The 19340-nt window shown below is 51.6% G+C and overlaps 2 protein-coding genes across 2 annotated transcripts; one reads left to right on the top strand and one right to left on the bottom strand.

Annotated features, from left to right (window-relative positions):
* Positions 1 to 341: 341 nt before the first annotated feature.
* Positions 342 to 12451, bottom strand: LOC116517418 (cytoplasmic tRNA 2-thiolation protein 2-like). Its single transcript, XM_032230336.1, is given in 18 exon segments — positions 342 to 604; positions 1108 to 1166; positions 1490 to 1550; positions 1678 to 1801; positions 2207 to 2278; positions 2677 to 2776; positions 2893 to 3024; positions 3485 to 3504; positions 3507 to 3619; positions 4260 to 4560; positions 4563 to 4575; positions 6234 to 6343; positions 7605 to 7665; positions 8175 to 8234; positions 8338 to 8402; positions 8405 to 8415; positions 8539 to 8613; positions 12135 to 12451. Coding segments are annotated over 18 exon segments (1725 nt in total). The 5' UTR covers positions 12431 to 12451; the 3' UTR covers positions 342 to 552.
* Positions 12408 to 17735, top strand: LOC116517417 (E3 ubiquitin-protein ligase RNF166). The gene is made up of 6 exons (XM_032230335.1): positions 12408 to 12616; positions 13799 to 13955; positions 14106 to 14218; positions 14943 to 15057; positions 15887 to 15994; positions 16850 to 17735. Exons 1-6 carry the CDS (start codon positions 12429 to 12431, stop codon positions 16913 to 16915), a joined length of 747 nt encoding a protein of 248 aa, XP_032086226.1. The 5' UTR covers positions 12408 to 12428; the 3' UTR covers positions 16916 to 17735.
* The last annotated feature ends 1605 nt before the right edge of the window (positions 17736 to 19340 follow it).

Raw genomic sequence — 19340 nt, 5'->3', positions numbered from 1 at the left:
CAGCCCCTGACCCTCCCTCTCGGCCTCGTTGCTGGGAACAAGGGCTGCTGGGAATCTACAAACTTTTTTTCTACAGGAGGCCATTTTATTTATACAGATCTGTACAATAAAAACAAAGCTGTGATTTTAAAAAAAGGGTGGTGTGAAGTCAAGGTGGACTTTGGGGGAGAGAAATTCCTCTGGTTCAGCAGCCGAGCTTCTCCAGAGAGGCCTGGAAGAGTTTTGGGGGAGAGCTTAAATGAAGCCTTAGGAGGTCTGGATGGGGGTGAGGCACATGCTTTCCTTGGGACGCTTCATAAAACTTCGGTGAGCAAGGCTTCTCCCTTTGCCTCTTTTAGGATTTCAATCCTGTGCACAAAAATAGAAATTCAGTTCACTTGGGCATCCAAGGAGGTGCCAAACTGGCAGATGGGAAACATCTGGATCCTTCTTGGCTCAGTCTGGCCGCTGCGGAATCCAAGATGATTCCTCTGCTTGAAAAAACACTTGTGGAAGCAGAGTGTCTGGCCGTTAGGCCCACGAACAGTCCTCCCCCTGCGTACCCGATGCAAATCAAGCATCGTCTTCAAGCAAGAATTCCTGGATTTCTTGCTTCATCGCAGCCCTGCAAAGAAAGTGGAAATGGGCATCACCGCAATTCTGGGTTTGCGTATCACGCTAGACTAGGGTCTGTTCGAATAGCATGCCAATCCCTGGGGACTTCTGGGGTTGGAATCAGTGATGAAATTCAAATTTTTAATACTGGTTCTGTGGGCGTGGCTGGGTGGGCGTGGCAGGGGAAGGATACTGCAAACTCTCCATTCCCACCAGACTCTGGGGCCAGCCAGAGGTGGCATTTGCTGGTTCTCCGAACTACTCAAAGTTTCCGCTACCGGTTCTCCAGAAGCTGCTGGATTTCACCCCGTGTTGAAATCCAGATATCTTAAAAAGTTGCGGCTGGAAGGGCAGATGGAGCAAATTACTCGGCTAGGAAGCGACAGCAATGCACCGTTAACAAAAAAAAACTCCCAGCAGTCTCTTTGGGCCGCACTGCTGTTGTCCTGGAGGAGAGCAACGCAATTTCCTTTCTCTTGGCACAAACTCCCCCAGACAACAACCTCGCCCTACCTGCATTGCTGGCGCTCGGCCTCCTCGTGAATGTATGGCGGGAGGGACTCCACGCAGCTCTGCAAAGGGATGGCTGGAGTGAGGAAGGGCAGCAGGGTTCTAGCGGCCTTGTTACTTTTACAAGGGTAGCCCCTTAATGACCCTCAAACCACAGCGTGGCACCCCAACTGCCCCCCACAGGACAGTAACCTCCAAAATTCCTCCAAAGCCAGAACAAAGTCCCAGCAACCAAAATCTTTAACCCCAAGCGAAGGCCCAACTGACTGCACCCCTTTTAACTCGAGACACAGAGCGGTTCGTCCTCAGCCGGGCGGCTTCTGTCTCGGGCCCAGCCCTGGGAGCAGCTGAGCCCTTCTGCTTACACAAACCCTCGCACACCTACCAGCTCCTTGAATGTTAGACGGCAGCCATAGCAGAGCAACGGGACAAGGTGGGAGCTCTCTCTGGGGGGGGAGGGAAGCAGAACGTCGGTCACCAGTGCTGCCTAGTGGTTTATTAGGGGAGGGGGCCAAGGAGAGCAGGGCGGCTCATCCACACCCAGCAGAACATTCTCTCTGAGGGGGGTCTCACCTTCCTGCTGGGGGTTTTCCGCAGCAGCCTGCTTGGATGCCACCTCCGCAGCCTCCCTCCTCAGCTGGAGGCCGCCGGCTGAGTTTTTCGGAGAGCAGTGTGACCTGCAAGGAGGACCCGTCCTCTGTCAAGGAACAAGAGTGGCGGCCGCTGAGAGCTCATCCTTGGGCCAAGAGGCAGAAGCGCAGCCGACAGCGAAGCTGGGTTCTTAACGCCCTGCAGTCAGCAAACCTCGCAGCACCCGGAGCTCAAGGGTTGAATACGCCTCTCCTGGACGTGTCAAACCAGCAGGCAGTCGCGTCTTTTTCATCAAGCAGCAAGTGTGCATTTATCCCCATGCCTGTTTGGCAAAGCAGCAGGGAGGGAAAGAGCGCCCCCCACCCCAATATTTCAACTCCCAGGTTGTGTAATTCTGACACCGTGGAGGTCTGGCTAGCATCTCCGTCCTTGTCTGTTCTAGAATCCCCGGCAGGGACCAAAAGTTAATCTAGAAGTGAGTCCCCCCACCACCCCAAAGAAGACCACTTACCAACATTGGTGTCCAGGGGGCAGAGGCAGAGGAGGCAGCGGGCCGGTGCTGTCAACACATCAGACTGGACCTCTTGAGGGCCCGTACTCAGCTTCTCTCCTGTCCTGGAACAAAGAGGGGGCTTCAGGAAGAGGCCTGGAGGGAAGCCCACCTCCTGCCTGGCCCATTCACGCTACCTGCACCTCCTGAAGGGAGGACATGAACTCCCTTTGGAACTAGGTGCCACTTGTTTTAACACGGCGCTTGAAAGGATCCTCCCATTAAAACTGATTTTTCAGAAGACAAGCCAACATCCCCCTCTCTAGCTTGCTCTGCTTTGCCCACAGAAGCCGGGACACGTCAGCAATGCTGCAGAGGGCCCACGAGTGTGAGGGAAGGGAGTCACGCCTAATGGACCACTGCTGAACCTTTGCCAGGCACTTCTTCACCCAGATGTTTGTTGTCCTCCTTCACCAGACGAGGGGAGGGACGCTCACCGGTGTAGACTGTGCTGAGGGTGGAGGGAAATTCCGACTGCAGCTTGCAGAGGAAGCTCTCTATCAGGAGGTGGATGCTGGCTCTGTCGGAGGCCTGGAGGAAGGGAAAAAGCCTCCGTCACGGCTGCTCAGATCCTCCTGACCCACCCAGGGGGATCCTCCTCGGTCCCTTCCACGCTGTCCCCAGCCAAATTCCTAATGGACACCTACTTTGGTGTCCAGGCCAGGCGTGAAGATGGTGGGCACCCTGAAGAGGTAGTTGTAGAAAGCGATCTCTTTGGCCGGATATTCCCGCATCGGACGCAGGATTAGGACGTCCCCATAGCGGCTATCCAAGAAGCCCTTTGCGGGAGGAGAAAGGAAAAAGGAAAGCAGGGCCAGATCAGGGAGCAGAAAGGCAGAGCTGCTCAGAGGCCGCAGGCACCCTTGCACCCCGACATCTCGGGGGGATTCTGGGACGGAGATTGAGCCGGGGAAAGCTCCACCTGGCTTCTCTGGCCACAGCATGGAAGCCTGAATCCCAGAGGCCTTGCTTTTCTTCTGTAGAATTATCCTGTCTGTCTGTCTGGGAAATATTCCTCAGTGGGCTTATCCCGGGGTGAAACGTGAAGTTTAGCCACTGGATTCTATGCAGGTTTAAGTTAGGACTTTCCTTCCCCTTCAGGGACAAGACCTCGCTTCCTAAAGCTCAGGTAAGCTGCTTGCAAGGATGTCTAAACCAAAGAGCAAGGCCCCGAGGGGCCAAAACACGGCGCACACTCTGTCCAGTGGGTGGGGAAACCGTGAGCCGCTTTGTTCTCACCGTGTCCAGAGCCAGGAAGGCCCCCGTCCCAGAGAGAGGCTGGCCAGCAGCTTCACGCTCACACGGGTGCAGCTGTCTCCCACCATCACCTTCGTGTATCCGTTTCTCCGAGCCACCTGCAGCATCAGGTGGGTCCTAAAAAGCAAAGATCTCTCTCTCCCGTCCCAGCCAAGAATCTGGGATCCAACCAGGGGCCCAGAAAGCAATAAACTGTTTGTTTTCCTAGAAAAAGCAGCCTAGAATGCCCCATAACCAGCCATCTAGATCAGTGTTTCTCAACCTTGTCAACTTGAAGATGTCTGGACTTCAACTCCCAGAATTCCCCAGCCACCATGATCATCATTGCAAAGGATTCTGGGAGTCGAAGTCCACACATAAAGAATGATCTAGGCCAGTTTTCTCAACCTTGTCAACTTGAAGATGTCCGGACTTCAACTCCCAGCATTCGCTGGCTGGGGAATTCTGGGAGTTGAAGTCCAGACATCTTCAAGTTGACAAGGTTGAGAAACACTGATCTAGAAGGACCAGATGAAATGGCCTTTTGACTATGAAACCCATTCTAAGTCCAGGGGCTGCTTGCAAAGGCATCCTTTTATCAGGAACGTCAGCCGGTATGAGGGTCCTGAGCTAAGAAAGGGCACTGAATGAGCCTCTCTGTTAAGAGGGCTGGAGAGCAAGAATGCGCGAAGACCCCTGCAAGGCTCCTTTTTAGTTCCCATCCAGCTCACAAGGTGGGCATTCCTAACTTCACTCAGGATCCGGGCAAGGAGCTCACCGGAGAGTCTGCAGGAGATCCTCTTTTGCAGTTAGGGATCTGACACCCCCAAAGAGGCGGGCCAGCTCTTCCGCGTGGGAAGCAAGGGAAGAGCCGGCTTCCTCCAGAACCGCCAACCGTCCCTGCCACGAGAAGCCTTGCATGCTACACTCTGCCAGCCGGTCCTCCAAGGAAGTCGCTGTGTCCACCCTCTTCTCCCGCTGCTGCTGCTGCTGCTGCCACCTGGTGAAATCAGCCACTGCTTCCTTGTAGCTGGGAGCCTGGTCAGGAGGACTCTGGGTAAGCGAGTTCAGGACTGAAGCGGAAGGTCAAAAACCTATGGCAAGAGCAGGACGACACGAGTTGGGTTCAACGCAAACTGTAGGCGAAGTGTCGAGGCTGCACAAACTGCAATTGCTTTGACAGATTTTCAGAACTAGGAATCATGTTTCCCTTCCCCCTTGTCAAGCTTAAGACCCGGGACCCTCCACTCTCTCGACCTTCCGAAAGCCACTAAACCTGGCTATTCCGGCAGGCCTGGGGCTGTTGACTTCATGAATGAGGTCCAGCCCCACCCAGATTGAGTGTTATGGTGTGTTGTTTTTTTTAAATTGTTTTCTCTTTTTCTATTTTTAACTCTTTCTCTTAATTTGGGACCACTGGAGTTCCCTCTACCTTTCACTGTCTCTCCAGGACAGATTAGATCCGAACAAATCGTCCAGATGACCCGGTTTAGATGGTCTCTCAGGAACTGCCTGAAAGTCCGTCTTCTCACTGCTAAGCCCCAAATGTTAAAGTTAATGCTGCTTTTCCCTTATCTTTTTTTTTTTCTTCTGAAAGTGGCAATACTAGAAGTGCATCTATGTTATCAACTTCCCCTTTCACAACAAGTTTTCTCTGACCCTCTGTAGTTTTCTTTCCATAATACAAAAGTGGGCAGATTAATCTGGGGCAGAGTTCATAGTGCACAAAGGATTATGCTTGATGGAGGAATGATAACCCTGTCCTGCCTGAGGGGTCTTCCTAGGATCTGCCTTTCTGATGCCCTTACTCACTTGTTTCTCCATCTCAGAAACTTCCGGATATGTGGAGCTCATCTCCCAGAACCTCCCTAGCCAGCCCCAAAATTGCTGAGGATGTGAAACACCGTCTAATTCAATTTGCTGAACAATACTATTAATAATAGTAGGACCGTCGAATAGCGAGACCGCTGGCTGCCACATACCTCCCAAAGACCCATTAGATCGCACAGGGCTGGACTCCTCCGGGTTCCTCTATCAGCCAATGTCATCTGGCTACTACCCGGGGAGGGCCTTCTCTGTGGCAGCTCCGGCCCTCTGGAACGAACTCCCCGCAGAGATTCGGGACCCTCACCTCTCTCCAGGCCTTCCGAAAAGCCGTTAAAACCTGGCTGTGTCGGCAGGCCTGGGGTCGATGAGTTCCCTTCCCCTCTCGAATCGTTGGCTGTTGGTTGTTTTAAATGCCCTGTATTTTGTAGTTTTTGTGTCTTTCTCTTCCCATCCTTGGGTTTGTGCGCTGCCCTGAGTCCGCAGGGAATAGGCGGCATACAAATAAAATGAAACTCAACTCTGTTGCTGCTCCGGCCCTATGGAACGAGCTGCCCCCAGAGATCCGGACCCTACCACTCTCATGGCCTTCCGCAAAGCTATTAAAACCTGGCTTTTTCCGGCAGGCCTGGGGCTGTTGACCTCTTGACTGAGGTCCAGCCCCCCCTCTGATTGGGTATATGTTGTGCTTCTTTTAACTTTGTTGTATCCTATTGTTTTAAAAATTCTTTTTAATATTTTCATTTCTGTAAGCCGCCCGGAGTCCTTCGGGATTGGGCGGCCTAGAAATTCAATAAATGAAACGAAATAATAGCATTTCCTTCCAGGCAAATCACATCAAAGCAGCCAGCTGGCTAAGGCCGTTGCTCTTGATGCCACATCACCAAAATGTGCTGCAGGGAGGGTGCTGAATCTCAGCCATATTTACCTCCTCCAAGAACACCAGATGATAGGGAAATCCTGTGGCTCGCAGGACAGCCTCTACCTGACTGCAGGTTTTCACTCGCTCGTCCAAACTCCGTCCGCACACAGCTCCCTCTGCACAACAAAACCAAAACTGTGAGCAAGGTGGCTAGTCCGGAAGAACCACAACAGCCCTGGGAACATTCCTTGCCACGGTATCTTCAACCATGGAAGATACTGGACTTGCAGTGAGACCTGAGGACTTGAACTCAAGACAGCTAGGAATTCTGGGAATTGAAGTCTGCAGGTTATAAAGTTGCCATAGTGGGTTCCACCACAAAACCGCGGTCGACTAAAGCGTGCTCGACGAAACCGCGTACCTGACGTCATCACAGCGCAACGAAAAAAGCACGCTGTGAGCGCTAAAGCTAAAATTAACCCCTAACCCTAAACCTAACCCCCCGAACCTAACCCTAAACCTAACCCTAAACCTAACTCTAACCCTTAACCTACCCCTAAACCTAACCCTAATGCTTAACCTAACCCTAAACCTAACCCTAACCCTTACCTTAACGTGAATCGGCTTGATTTCAAAGCACTTTTTTAAAGCACTCTTTTTTCTCCGCGGTCGCTGTTGTCGCACTGCTGACGTCAGCGACGCGCTTAAATCGGGCGCGCTTTAGTGGGACCGCGGTTTTGTCGGGCCACGGCCATAGTGGGCCACCCCTGATTTAGAAGGATGGGTCATGTCAGCCTCCGCTTTGCTACTGCTTCGGCACCTGGGATGGACCGGCCCCTTATTCTGGGACTCCCCTGGCTTCGTAAATGGAACCCTCGCATTAACTGGAGGAAGGGGGTGGTTACGCATTCGCACTAGCGCACCCCCTGAAAGGGAGGTTGAATCTCCAGACGCTGCTGATTCTAACCCCACATTGGCGGCCAGGGGGCAGGAGAGGATCGAAGGGGAAGAAAAAATTCCGAAAGAATATTGGGATCTAAGGGGTGTGTTTAGTGAGAAATCTTCTGATAAACTCCCCACACAGACACACACACAGGCCCACTGATTGCACCATTGATATTTTGCCCGGGGAGAAGCTTCCCAAGCCCCAGATATATTCAATGTCCCCTAGGGAAATGGAGGAGATGAGGAGATTCATTGACAAGAATTTGGAAAGAGGTTTCCTCTGATTTCAACCTTTCAATGCCCAGTAATGCTTGACAGTTAATCTGCTCAAAGGGAATCGACTTTGGAAACCAACTTCCCTCAGCACCCCTCTGCATCTCTCAGGAAAGCGGACATCTTCACAAGCCGCAACATTTCAGTCGAAACAAACTGCCTGCACAATCACTCGGTCCCCCACAAATTATGGAGAAGGCACAAGGCTGCAACACAAACCGTCAATGTAAATTATTCCTGGTCTGAAGCGAAGTTTCTTGGGGGCTTCTCGGTTGAGGCCCTGAGAAGAGGAAGCAAAGCAGGCTTTGATTCAAAACTTTACCCAGGCTATCATGAGAGACCGCCTACTGCCGATCACCTCCTCACGACCCATTAGATCTCATCGTTTAGGCCTCCTCCGAGTTCCATCTGCTGGCCAATGCCGACTGGCCACCACGCGGAGGAGAGCCTTCTCGGTGGTAGCCCCGACCCAATGGAACGATCTCCCTGTGGAGCTTCGTACCCTCACCACCCTCCAGACTTTCCGCACAGCCCTCAGAATCTGGCTATCCCGTCAGGGCCTGGGGCTAAAGATGGTGACCCGCCCGAATGGTATGAATGTTGCGTTTTAATTATGTATTGTCTTATATGTAAAAGTCTGTTTTCCCCCTTCCTTTGGATTGTGAACCGCCCTAAGTCCCCCCAGGGAAAAGGGCGGCATATAAATAAACACAAATTCAAATTCAAATGCTTCATCTACCAGGGGCTGTTTGGCTGCCCCCCCCCCCCCTGCTTGGAAGTCAAACATACCTCTTGCACCTGCCTCAACATTGAGCTGGAAGCAAGACCCCCCGAAAAAGCCAGGAGAACCTAAAGCAGTAGGGAGAAAGCATCACAACATTTGTTTCCTGTTTTTAGGTGCCATCCTGCCCGCCTCTCTCTTGCCCTGAAGCAGAAGAGATGACGACAGGACCTTCTCTCCAGGGTAGATGCAGCGATTCTTCCCAAGCATGGCACGGAACTTGTGAACGAAATAGTCTTGAAGCAGCCCCTGCAAAGGAAAAAGCCCAGATTCATTGCCAAGGGGGGGGGGAAAATTCTGCACAAGGACAGGAAGACCAGTTCTGAATTATTCCAAATTCTGCACGTCATTCAGTTGCCCAGTTGCACTTACTTGCAGAAGGCATCTCCAGCACGAATGCTCACCACGGGAGAGGCATCCTTGCACTTGACACACTTGGAGTCACAGCTGGGAGAAGAGAAGATCAGGTTGCAAAAGAGCCTTACAGGATACCCAAATCTCTCCTGTGTCTCTCCGGTACGGAAGTTGAGACACTAGCAAAAAGCAATCCCTTTTTCATATAAACCAGTGGTAGTCAACCTGGTCCCTACCGCCCACTGGTGGGCGTTCCAGCTTTCATGGTGGGCGGTGGGGGGGTTTGCTGTAACTCTGCTTTATAAATTTTATAAAGTTACTTCCCTACTTTATAAATCACCATTACTGTGGAACGGTGGGCGATTAGAAAATTTTAATACTACCAGAAATACAAAAGTGGGTGGTAGGTATAAAAAGGTTGACTACCCCTGATATAAACAGTCTTTTATCAGCTGTGGCAACTTTTAAGATGGGTAGACTTCAACTCCCAGAATTCCTCAGCCTACCCATCAATCCATCCACTGGGCTGGGGGATTCTGGGAGTTGCAAGTCTACCCACCTGAGCCAATAACATTTCACATATATTGCGCCTTGACAATAAAGGTTTGAATTGAATTTAAAATTGCCAGAGTTGATAAAACTCTCTCTGAGCACGTGTGCTGACTAACGGTTTGGGTTTTTTTTGGTAAAAAATGTTTTCTGTTTTTAGAGTCATATACACATTTACAAGTATACATTCTCATAGTTATTATGCTTATCACATTTGAACTCTTTTAACATTCATTTTTTCGTACAAAATTAAAATATCCGGTCGGGATTGCTTTGCTTACCACAGTGTTTCTCAACCTTGGCGACTTTAAGTCCTGTGGACTTCAACTCCCAGAATCCCCCAGCCAGCATAGGTTGAGAAACACTGGCTTACCATCCCAGAGACCTATTTTGTTTCTCCACCATCCTACTTTCCTTTCCTTTCCTCCCTCCCCCCTTTTCTTGTTTCGTCCTCCTCTTTCCCTTTCCTTCTTCCTTTTCCTCTCCTCTGCTCCTCTCTACCTCTTCCCCTTCCTATTTCACATCCCTTCTTCTTCTCCTTCCCTTCTTCTTCTCTTAATGGTTGCATAAGCCAGAGAGGTCCAAACGTGGGAACTTTTAAGACTTGTGGACTTCAACTCCCAGAATTCCCCAGGCAGCCATGCTGGGGAATTTGAAGTCCCCAAGTCTTAAAAGTTCCCACGTTAGGACCCCCTGATTTAGGTTCCCACGTTAGGACCCCCTGATTTAGGTTCCCACGTTAGGACCCCCTGATTTAGGTTCCCACGTTAGGACCCCCTGATTTAGGTTCCCACGTTAGGACCCCCTGATTTAGTTTCCCACGTTAGGACCCCCTGATTTAGGTTCCCACGTTAGGACCCCCTGATTTAGTTTCCCACGTTAGGACCCCCTGATTTAGTTTCCCACGTTAGGACCCCCTGATTTAGGTTCCCACGTTAGGACCCCCTGATTTAGGTTCCCACGTTAGGACCCCCTGATTTAGGTTCCCACGTTAGGACCCCCTGATTTAGTTTCCCACGTTAGGACCCCCCTGATTTAGTTTCCCACGTTAGGACCCCCTGATTTAGTTTCCCACGTTAGGACCCCCTGATTTAGGTTCCCACGTTAGGACCCCCTGATTTAGGTTCCCACGTTAGGACCCCCTGATTTAGGTTCCCACGTTAGGACCCCCTGATTTAGTTTCCCACGTTAGGACCCCCTGATTTAGTTTCCCACGTTAGGACCCCGATTTAGGTTCCCACGTTAGGACCCCCTGATTTAGGTTCCCACGTTAGGACCCCCTGATTTAGGTTCCACGTTAGGACCCCCTGATTTAGTTTCCCACGTTAGGACCCCCTGATTTAGGTTCCCACGTTAGGACCCCCTGATTTAGGTTCCCACGTTAGGACCCCCTGATTTAGGTTCCCACGTTAGGACCCCCTGATTTAGTTTCCCACGTTAGGACCCCCTGATTTAGTTTCCCACGTTAGGACCCCGATTTAGGTTCCCACGTTAGGACCCCTGATTTAGGTTCCCACGTTAGGACCCCCTGATTTAGGTTCCCACGTTAGGACCCCCTGATTTAGTTTCCCACGTTAGGACCCCCTGATTTAGGTTCCCACGTTAGGACCCCCTGATTTAGTTTCCCACGTTAGGACCCCCTGATTTAGTTTCCCACGTTAGGACCCCGATTTAGGTTCCCACGTTAGGACCCCCTGATTTAGGTTCCCACGTTAGGACCCCCTGATTAGTTTCCCACGTTAGGACCCCGATTTAGGTTCCCACGTTAGGACCCCCTGATTTAGGTTCCCACGTTAGGACCCCTGATTTAGGTTCCCACGTTAGGACCCCCTGATTTAGGTTCCCACGTTAGGACCCCCTGATTTAGGTTCCCACGTTAGGACCCCCTGATTTAGTTTCCCACGTTAGGACCCCCTGATTTAGTTTCCCACGTTAGGACCCCGATTTAGGTTCCCACGTTAGGACCCCCTGATTTAGGTTCCCACGTTAGGACCCCCTGATTTAGTTTCCCACGTTAGGACCCCCTGATTTAGTTTCCCACGTTAGGACCCCCTGATTTAGGTTCCCACGTTAGGACCCCCTGATTTAGGTTCCCACGTTAGGACCCCCTGATTTAGGTTCCCACGTTAGGACCCCTGATTTAGTTTCCCACGTTAGGACCCCCTGATTTAGTTTCCCACGTTAGGACCCCCTGATTTAGTTTCCCACGTTAGGACCCCCGATTTAGGTTCCCACGTTAGGACCCCCTGATTTAGGTTCCCACGTTAGGACCCCCTGATTTAGGTTCCCACGTTAGGACCCCCTGATTTAGTTTCCCACGTTAGGACCCCGATTTAGGTTCCCACGTTAGGACCCCTGATTTAGGTTCCCACGTTAGGACCCCCTGATTTAGGTTCCCACGTTAGGACCCCCTGATTTAGTTTCCCACGTTAGGACCCCCTGATTTAGTTTCCCACGTTAGGACCCCGATTTAGGTTCCCACGTTAGGACCCCCTGATTTAGGTTCCCACGTTAGGACCCCCTGATTTAGTTTCCCACGTTAGGACCCCGATTTAGGTTCCCACGTTAGGACCCCCTGATTTAGGTTCCCACGTTAGGACCCCCTGATTTAGTTTCCCACGTTAGGACCCCCTGATTTAGGTTCCCACGTTAGGACCCCCTGATTTAGGTTCCCACGTTAGGACCCCCTGATTTAGTTTCCCACGTTAGGACCCCCTGATTTAGTTTCCCACATTAGGACCCCCTGATTTAGGTTCCCACGTTAGGACCCCCTGATTTAGTTTCCCACGTTAGGACCCCCTGATTTAGTTTCCCACGTTAGGACCCCCTGATTTAGGTTCCCACGTTAGGACCCCCTGATTTAGGTTCCCACGTTAGGACCCCCTGATTTAGGTTCCCACGTTAGGACCCCCTGATTTAGGTTCCCACGTTAGGACCCCTGATTTGCTGAGCAATCAGCGTGCCTGCGACTGGCCTCATTGCTGGTTCATGCAATGGTGGCTTGTTCAACCAGCCATGGATTTGCCTGCATGCTTCCCCGAGGCCAGCGGGCGAGGCTTCCTCACCGGCCCCGGGGCTCCTCCCTCGGGAGCGGCTCCCCTCCGCAGCCGCCCTCCCCGCCGTCGCACATCGCCGCCTCCGCTGTGGCCGGGAGACCACAATTCCCAGAGGGCCCCTTGGCGTTCCCGCGCGACGCGATGACGCCGCGCGGTGGTGCGGGAAGTCTCGCGAGAGCCGCGGGAAGTTGAGTGGGAGGGGACTCCGGCACCGTCCCGGCCTGGGACGCGCCGAGGTCGCGGGGGCGATGACGTAGTCGGGACGCGCCGCCGCCTCCCCCGCCCGCCCCCTCCCCTTCCGCCATGGCGGCCGCGATGTTCCGGAGCTTGCTGGTGTCGGCGGGGGGGTCCCGCGAGGCGCCCTCCGCCGCCCCCGCCCCGCCGCCGCCTCACCCGCACGAGCCCGGCGCCGCGCTGGAGGCCCAGTTCAGCTGCCCCATTTGCCTGGAGGTCTACCAGCGCCCCGTCCGCATCACCCCCTGCAGGCACACGTGAGCGGGGGAGGGGGCGTGGGGGGGGGCGCGGGGCGGGGGGGGCCGGGGGGCGGGGGCGCGCGGGGAGGCCACGGGGTCTCCCCCCGGGCCCTGGCATGGGGGGGGGGCACAGCTCCTGGGGAGGGGGCGCTGCAGAGATGGGCCTCCGGCTGTTTGGGGAGGGGGAGCGGCTGAAGTTCCTGGGGGGCTGATGGGCAGCAGCTCCAGGGAAGCATCCGAGGGGTCCAGCTTCCCCTCCCACCAAGGAGGTTCCTGCTCCTGCGGTCTTGGATTGCGAGGTATTTGGGGGGGGGTGATGGGGCTCCCGCTTGGCGCTTGGAGAGGAATTCCTAAGGCCGGGAAGCCCCAGGAAGGCGAGGACAGGGCAGCCAACGTATCTTCTCTTAAAACCACAAGACCTCCTTCCATAGATGGCAGCAAATGCTCCAGAAGTACCTTGCCAGTTGTGTTGGTGCAGAGTTCATGGTCTACTACAGGGGTCTCCAAACTGGGCAGCTTTAAAGACTTGTGGGTTGCTGGGAGTTAGCAATAGCAATAGCAGTTAGACTTATATACCGCTTCATAGGGCTTTCAGCCCTCTCTAAGCGGTTTACAGAGTCAGCATATCGCCCCCAACAATCCGATAGATAGATAGATAGATAGATAGATAGATAGATAGATAGATAGATAGATGATAGATAGATAGATGATAGATAGATAGATAGATAGATAGATAGATAGATAGATAGCAATAGCAATAGCAGTTAGACTTATATACCGCTTCATAGGGCTTTCAGCCCTCTCTAAGCGGTTTACAGAGTCAGCATATCGCCCCCACAGTCTGGGTCCTCATTTCACCCACCTCGGAAGGATGGAAGGCTGAGTCAATCTTGAGCCGGTGAGATTTGAACCGCCGAACTGCAGATAACAGTCAGCTGAAGTGGCCTGCAGTACTGCACCCTAACCACTGCGCCACCTCGGCTCTTTTAAGCTGAAGTCCACAAGTCTTAAAGTTGCCCACTAGGGAGACCCCTGATCTTGTAGATGTTCTGTGTGTCTTCGGCTCCTCCTCTTGGCTGAAGCCCACCAGCCCCCCATCCTGGGAGAGGATCTCCTCTTCACATTCCCTTCTGAGCAGCGTGTGTAGTTTTCCCACAACTCTCCAGGCTCCGGGAGAAATCAAGCCTCCTCCTTCCGCAGGTTCTGTGGGGAATGCCTGCAGCCCTGCCTCCAAGTTCCATCTCCCCTCTGCCCCCTTTGCCGCATGCCTTTTGACCCCAAGAAGGTGGAGAAGGCGTCCGGTGTGGAAAAGCAGCTGTCTTCCTTCAAGGCGCCATGTCGAGGCTGCAGTAAAAAGGTAACCTTAAGGGCTTGTGCACATAGGTGGAGGCAGCAAAGCTGGATAATTATAAGCCGCCCTGCTTTTGTGAGTGGCCTGTTAAAAAAAAGCCTACAGAAGGCTTCAAATGGATGTGCATCCTCTGTTTTCATCTGTCTTGTATCCCAGGTGACCCTTGCAAAGATGCGATCTCATGTTACGTTGTGTGCTAAAGTCCAGGAACAAATGGCCAACTGTCCAAAGTTCGTGCCTGTCGTCCCAACATCCCAACCTATTCCAAGGTATTTCTTTCTTTGTGGGTTCGAGCCCAACTCCCCAACTCGCTGGTTTCCAGGTTTTAGAATACCTCCTGCACTCTCACGCAAGGTTAGGAGGGAAAGACAGAGTCTGTCAGCACTCCTTCATTGAGTAATTAGGAAAGAAAAGCCACAAGACTCCATTGATAGAAATCAAGTGTACTTTTACTAATTATAAATGATCAGAAGCGTAGCAAAGCGAAGACTGATTATTTAGGCGCGGAAAGCGAGTGCTATATAAAATAACCCATTCCCCACCCCTTAGCATCCCAGTTGCAGTCCAATCATAATTCTCCCAAGTGTCAGGTGTGAGATAACTTCGAAAGGCATCACCAAGATGGAATGTCGGTGCCGTTGGCCTTGGCGGGAACCTCCTCCGCATGCGTAGTCCGACCGGCAGCAGAACTCCAGAATCTTCCTCCAGCACAATTAGTAAACCCCTCCCAAATACCATGCCCCCCCTCCCCGTTTCAATGGCAGCCGAAGCAGCAGCAAACAGAGGCTGACAGAGTCGGGCATCTCTTTAATAAAGAAGCTAGAAGTATTGTCCTTATAGGTCACTGTTTCTCAAGTTAAGCAGCTTGAAGTTACGTAGACCCACACAATCCCAGAATAGGGTGGACTTCAATTCCCAGAATTCCTCAGCCAGCATGCCGACCTGAGATCCACCCATCTTCCAGTCACTGGACTCTGCTGCTCTCCCTTTCAGCAATATTCCAAACCGGTCCACGTTTGTCTGTCCCTATTGTGGAGCGCGGAACCTGGATCAGCAGGAGCTAGTGAAGCACTGTATGGAGAATCACCGCAGTGACCCCAACAAAGTGGTGAGTTGCGTTCATGTCCCCGTTCGGTGAAACGGAAAGCCGGATTAGCAGAAAACTGGGAATAAGAAGGAAGTTGTCTCTTATTTGAAACGAGGGACTTTCGCCTATTTCCTTCCCCCTGTTTATGCCGTAGCTGGAGTGCCCTGCCCTGCTTTTTGCGAACCGGGGATAATAAAACGCACCTCTGCATCTGCAGTGGCAGATGTGCTTGTCAGGCTGTGCTTACCTTGTCCCTTTCATTTTTGCATGCGGGAGCTGCTAAAAGAAATTAAATCTGTCTCGGGAGATTTGGGGTGTATTTCCCTCATATAAAATCATGGAAATGTCGTGGAGATCTAAAAGCCTGCCTCCCTTTGTACCAGCTTCATTTAATTGATTAGTTTGTGTATGGTCTTGTGATTGTTTAGAGCAGTGTTTCTCAACCTTAGTCACCTGAAGATGTGTGGACTTCAACTCCCAGAATCCCCCAGCCAGCAGAGCTGGCTGGGGGTTCTGGGAGTTGAAGTCCACACATCTTCAGGTGACCAAGGTTGAGAAACGTTGGTTTAGAGTTTTATTTGGTGGTGCTGTTTAATATCAAACTTTATGGAGCATAGAATATGAATACATCTGCATTTAGGATATTTCATAGCAAGGCATGCGTTTTCGAAGCTGGATTCTGTGTGCTGTGCAACAGGAAATTGTTCTGTTTTCTTTCTCTCCCCCCCCCCCCGCTCTCCACCATCAAGCGATCACACCATTGCTTTTAGCTCTCACCCTTATCCCAAATTGAGTGTTTTTTCTTCTTTGTTTACCGTCCTCTTCTCCTCTCCCTTCCTGGGTGTTCCAGGTTTGTCCAGTGTGCTCAGCCATGCCTTGGGGGGACCCCAGTTACAAGAGCGCCAACTTTCTACAGCACCTCCTGCACCGGCACAAGTTTTCCTACGACACATTTGTGGTGGGTTTTGCGTTCCGCAGCATCTTAGTAGATCGTTCGCAGGAGAATCGCCTTTAATAATAAAAGCGGAAGGAGAGGAGGAAGGAGGAAAGTAGAGAAGGGAGGGAAGGAGAAAGGAAAGGGAAAGGAAAGAAAGATGGAAGGGAGAAAAGAGGAAGGAGAGAGGGTAGGAAGGGGAAGAGCAGGAGCAAAGGAGAGGTAAGGGAAGAAGGAAGGGGAAGGAGAGGAGGAAGGAGGAAAGTAGAGAAGGGAGAGAGGGTGGAAAGAAAGAGGTAAGGAGAGGAGGATGGAAAGGAGAGAAAGAGGAGGAGAGAGGGTAGGAAGGGGAAGAGGAAGAGCAGGAGTAGGAGAAAGGTACAGGAAGAAGGAAGGGGAAGGAGAGGAGGAAGGAAGAAAGTAGAGAAGGGAGAGAGGGTGAAAAGAAAGGTGAGAGGAGGATGGAAAGGAGAGAAAGAGGAGGAGAGAGGGTAGGAAGGGGAAGAGGAAGATCAGGAGTAGGAGAAAGGTACGGGAAGAAGGAAGGGGAAGGAGAGGAGGAAGGAGGAAAGTAGAGAAGGGAGGAAGGGAGAAAAGAAATGGAAAATAAGGTGGTGTTATAACAGGAGGAAGGGATGGTAAACAAAGCAACCCAAACTGTATATTATAACCTATTAAATGAAATAATAAATGTATAAGAATGATAAATGTTAAAACACTTGTAACCAAACGAAAAATAATAATAATAATAAAAGCGGAGCAAATTGTTAACTGGTGGGAGGATTATGGGTTATGGCAACATTCCTGCCGTGCATGGAAGTGGGGGCAAGGGGGGGCTCTTCCACTCTTTGGTCCCACATTCTCCTCCCTTCTTTCCAGGACTATAACATCGACGAGGAAGCAGCCTTGCAGGCAGCCCTGGCGCTCTCCCTCTCGGAGAACTGAGCGCCGCTGACAGCGCCGAGCAGCAGACAGGAACTGTTGCCCATTTGCCTGACTCTCTCCCCCCCTCCCGTCAGAGCGATGCGCCGCTCGTCCTGCCCGTCGGCTCCCAGAGAAGGGGGGGGGGCCTGTGGCCGTCTCCTCCGCTTTCGTCTTGCCTCGTCCGGTCAGGGAGCCTCTTCCTCGGGGCCGGGGCAGCGAAAAGGGGTGCTTCTCATTTCCCGGTTCCAGCGGACCTGCTCTGTACTACCAGTCGGACGTTCCCCCATGCCACTCAGTGCAGATGGTATACTTTATTAAGACGCTTTTAATACGGTTTTAGCACCACCGGCCCTCATTCCGTTAGCGGTTTATATAGCAACAAAACATTTTGTGGGGGAAATGTAGTTTACATTTTTTTTTTTAATTGCCTGTGTCTTTGGGTTCATTCACTGGATTTTTTTGTTTTTAATTTTGTGGCGGGGGGAATCAGCATGGGAGACTTAAACCTTGTACGAATATTTATTATGCGCTTGGGTGCCTGCTCCTTGGCCATCGCGGCGAGGGATTCTGGGATCAACGCGTGCATGGAAAGCAGCCTTCCAAAGAGGTTTGTCATTCCCAGGCGAGACCAGGCGGCCATTCCTGACTTGAGCATAATTGTTTAGCCAAATCTCTCCCTCCTGTCCCCTGTCCCCCCCCCCCCCCACAACTGACCTTGCTCATTTTGTATCTGCTTTTGTGATACTCTAGAAGTCCCTGGTGGTTTTTTTCTACATCTCTCCGTGTAACAACAAATACTCTTCACGTTTTATAGAGAGAATACAAAGCAGTTAACCCTTGATATTGCAATATCTGTGTTTGATTAGAAACAATAGTATTTTTATGGAACATTATTTTTCAAAGTATATTTTTTAAAAGAAAAGCGCCCCGGGGTCTCCAGATCTTCGGGCCCTGAGGGAGGGAGGGTCTCAAACCTGGAGGGAAGGAGGCGCTTCCTTTGGTTAAGTTCTGAGCAATGGGTCGGTGATCTGTTTTAAGGGTTTGAGGATTATTTGTTCTGTGCAAGAAAAGGAGCGGGGAAGACAACTTTGGGGGGGGGGGGTTTCTTCAAGTCCTCTTTTAAGGGATGGTTGCAAGTTGTTATTAAGCAGAACTGCCAAGTGTTCGGATTCTGGGTCAATGGGCCTGAAGGAGACTGGAAAGAAATAAAAGCTGTGGAATAAGCTCCAACAGGGGGGTGTGTCTCTCTGCGTCTTCAGAGCAGCCTTAACGTTCGTTCAGCCGGGAATCCATCCACGGGCGTTTCCGTGTGTTCGACAAACCGATACTGCAGTTGATTCAGTGAAGTATGCAAACCGTGGCTTCCTATCCAAGCCAAGCCCCCAGTTGAAAGTGGCTTGTCTTTTGCTCATTGGGCTTGTGGAAACATGTCTGACTCACACAAGTGTCCAGTTCGTCTGCAGCCTGGTTGTTCCTGGGATATGTTCTTTTGAGTGTCAAGTATCTGTGCCAGGGCTCTGGTGATAGTTACTCGGGTGAGGCCGGAGCCCCAAAGCGTTTATCTGTTGCCCTGCTCCTGTCAGCAGCATCACAACCCTGACTTGTGGCCTTTTTGTCAGCCAAACTGGCTATTGCAGCTTCAAAGCCTTTGGCATTTTCCATTAAGGAAGCCAGAAGAATTCGTGGTTTTACTACATTTCCCCCGCTCCCTCCCGAGACCCGAAAGGATGCAGAAATGGAAAGTGTTTGGGAAAAAATGCATTGAATTTGGTTGACAATCAGAGTTTGTCCTTTACTTGGTAAACTTTTCTTCAGTCTCATAGGGAAAATAGTGGGTTGCGAGGTGGCGCAGTGGTTAGGGTGCAGCACTGCAGGCCACTTCAGCTGACTCTTATCTGCAGTTCAGCGGTTCAAACCTCACTGGCTCAGGGTTGACTCAGCCTTCCATCCTTCCGAGGTGGGTGAAATGAGGACCCGGATTGTTGTTGGGGGCAATATGCTGACTCTGTAAACCGCTTAGAGAGGGCTGAAAGCCCTATGAAGCGGTATATAAGTATAACTGCTATTGTTTTCCAAAGTTGAAGGATATAGCAGCCATTTCCATCGATATGTAAGATTGTGAGAATGAAGGAAATATCTGCAAATGTGCCCTTGCCATCCTCCTCCCCATATCCTCCCCCCCTCCTCAAAATCCTCAAGCTATTTACCTGCTCTTCCTTGGTTGACAAGAGAAGACAATGCCACTGTTGAGCATTTGGTAAGGTCTCTGTTATCTAGAGGGAGATGCTATTCATTCCTCCCACCCACCCACCCTTGGATGGCTTGACCTGAGGTTCCCCAGCCCCCAACACTCCAAAACGTCCCAGTGGCTCCTTTGGAGTCTCTCCAGGAAAGCCTGCATTCCTTAGGCAGCTCAGCCTTATATAGCCGCCTGCAATTCAAGGCC

The sequence above is a fragment of the Thamnophis elegans genome, chromosome 14 (genome assembly GCF_009769535.1).
Source record: "Thamnophis elegans isolate rThaEle1 chromosome 14, rThaEle1.pri, whole genome shotgun sequence".
In the NCBI taxonomy this organism is placed as follows: Eukaryota; Metazoa; Chordata; class Lepidosauria; order Squamata; family Colubridae; genus Thamnophis; species Thamnophis elegans.
Note: the sequence above shows the minus strand (reverse complement) of the source record. Positions and strands in the feature narration are given on the sequence as shown.

Bases quoted from the DNA above. Each gene is read 5' to 3' on its own strand.
- LOC116517417 (XM_032230335.1), top strand. From the start codon at position 12,429: ATGGCGGCCGCGATGTTCCGGAGCTTGCTGGTGTCGGCGGGGGGGTCC. The intron at 14,219-14,942 runs GTATTTCTTTCT...TCTCCCTTTCAG, and splicing joins ACATCCCAACCTATTCCAAG to CAATATTCCAAACCGGTCCA. The intron at 15,058-15,886 runs GTGAGTTGCGTT...TGGGTGTTCCAG, and splicing joins GCAGTGACCCCAACAAAGTG to GTTTGTCCAGTGTGCTCAGC.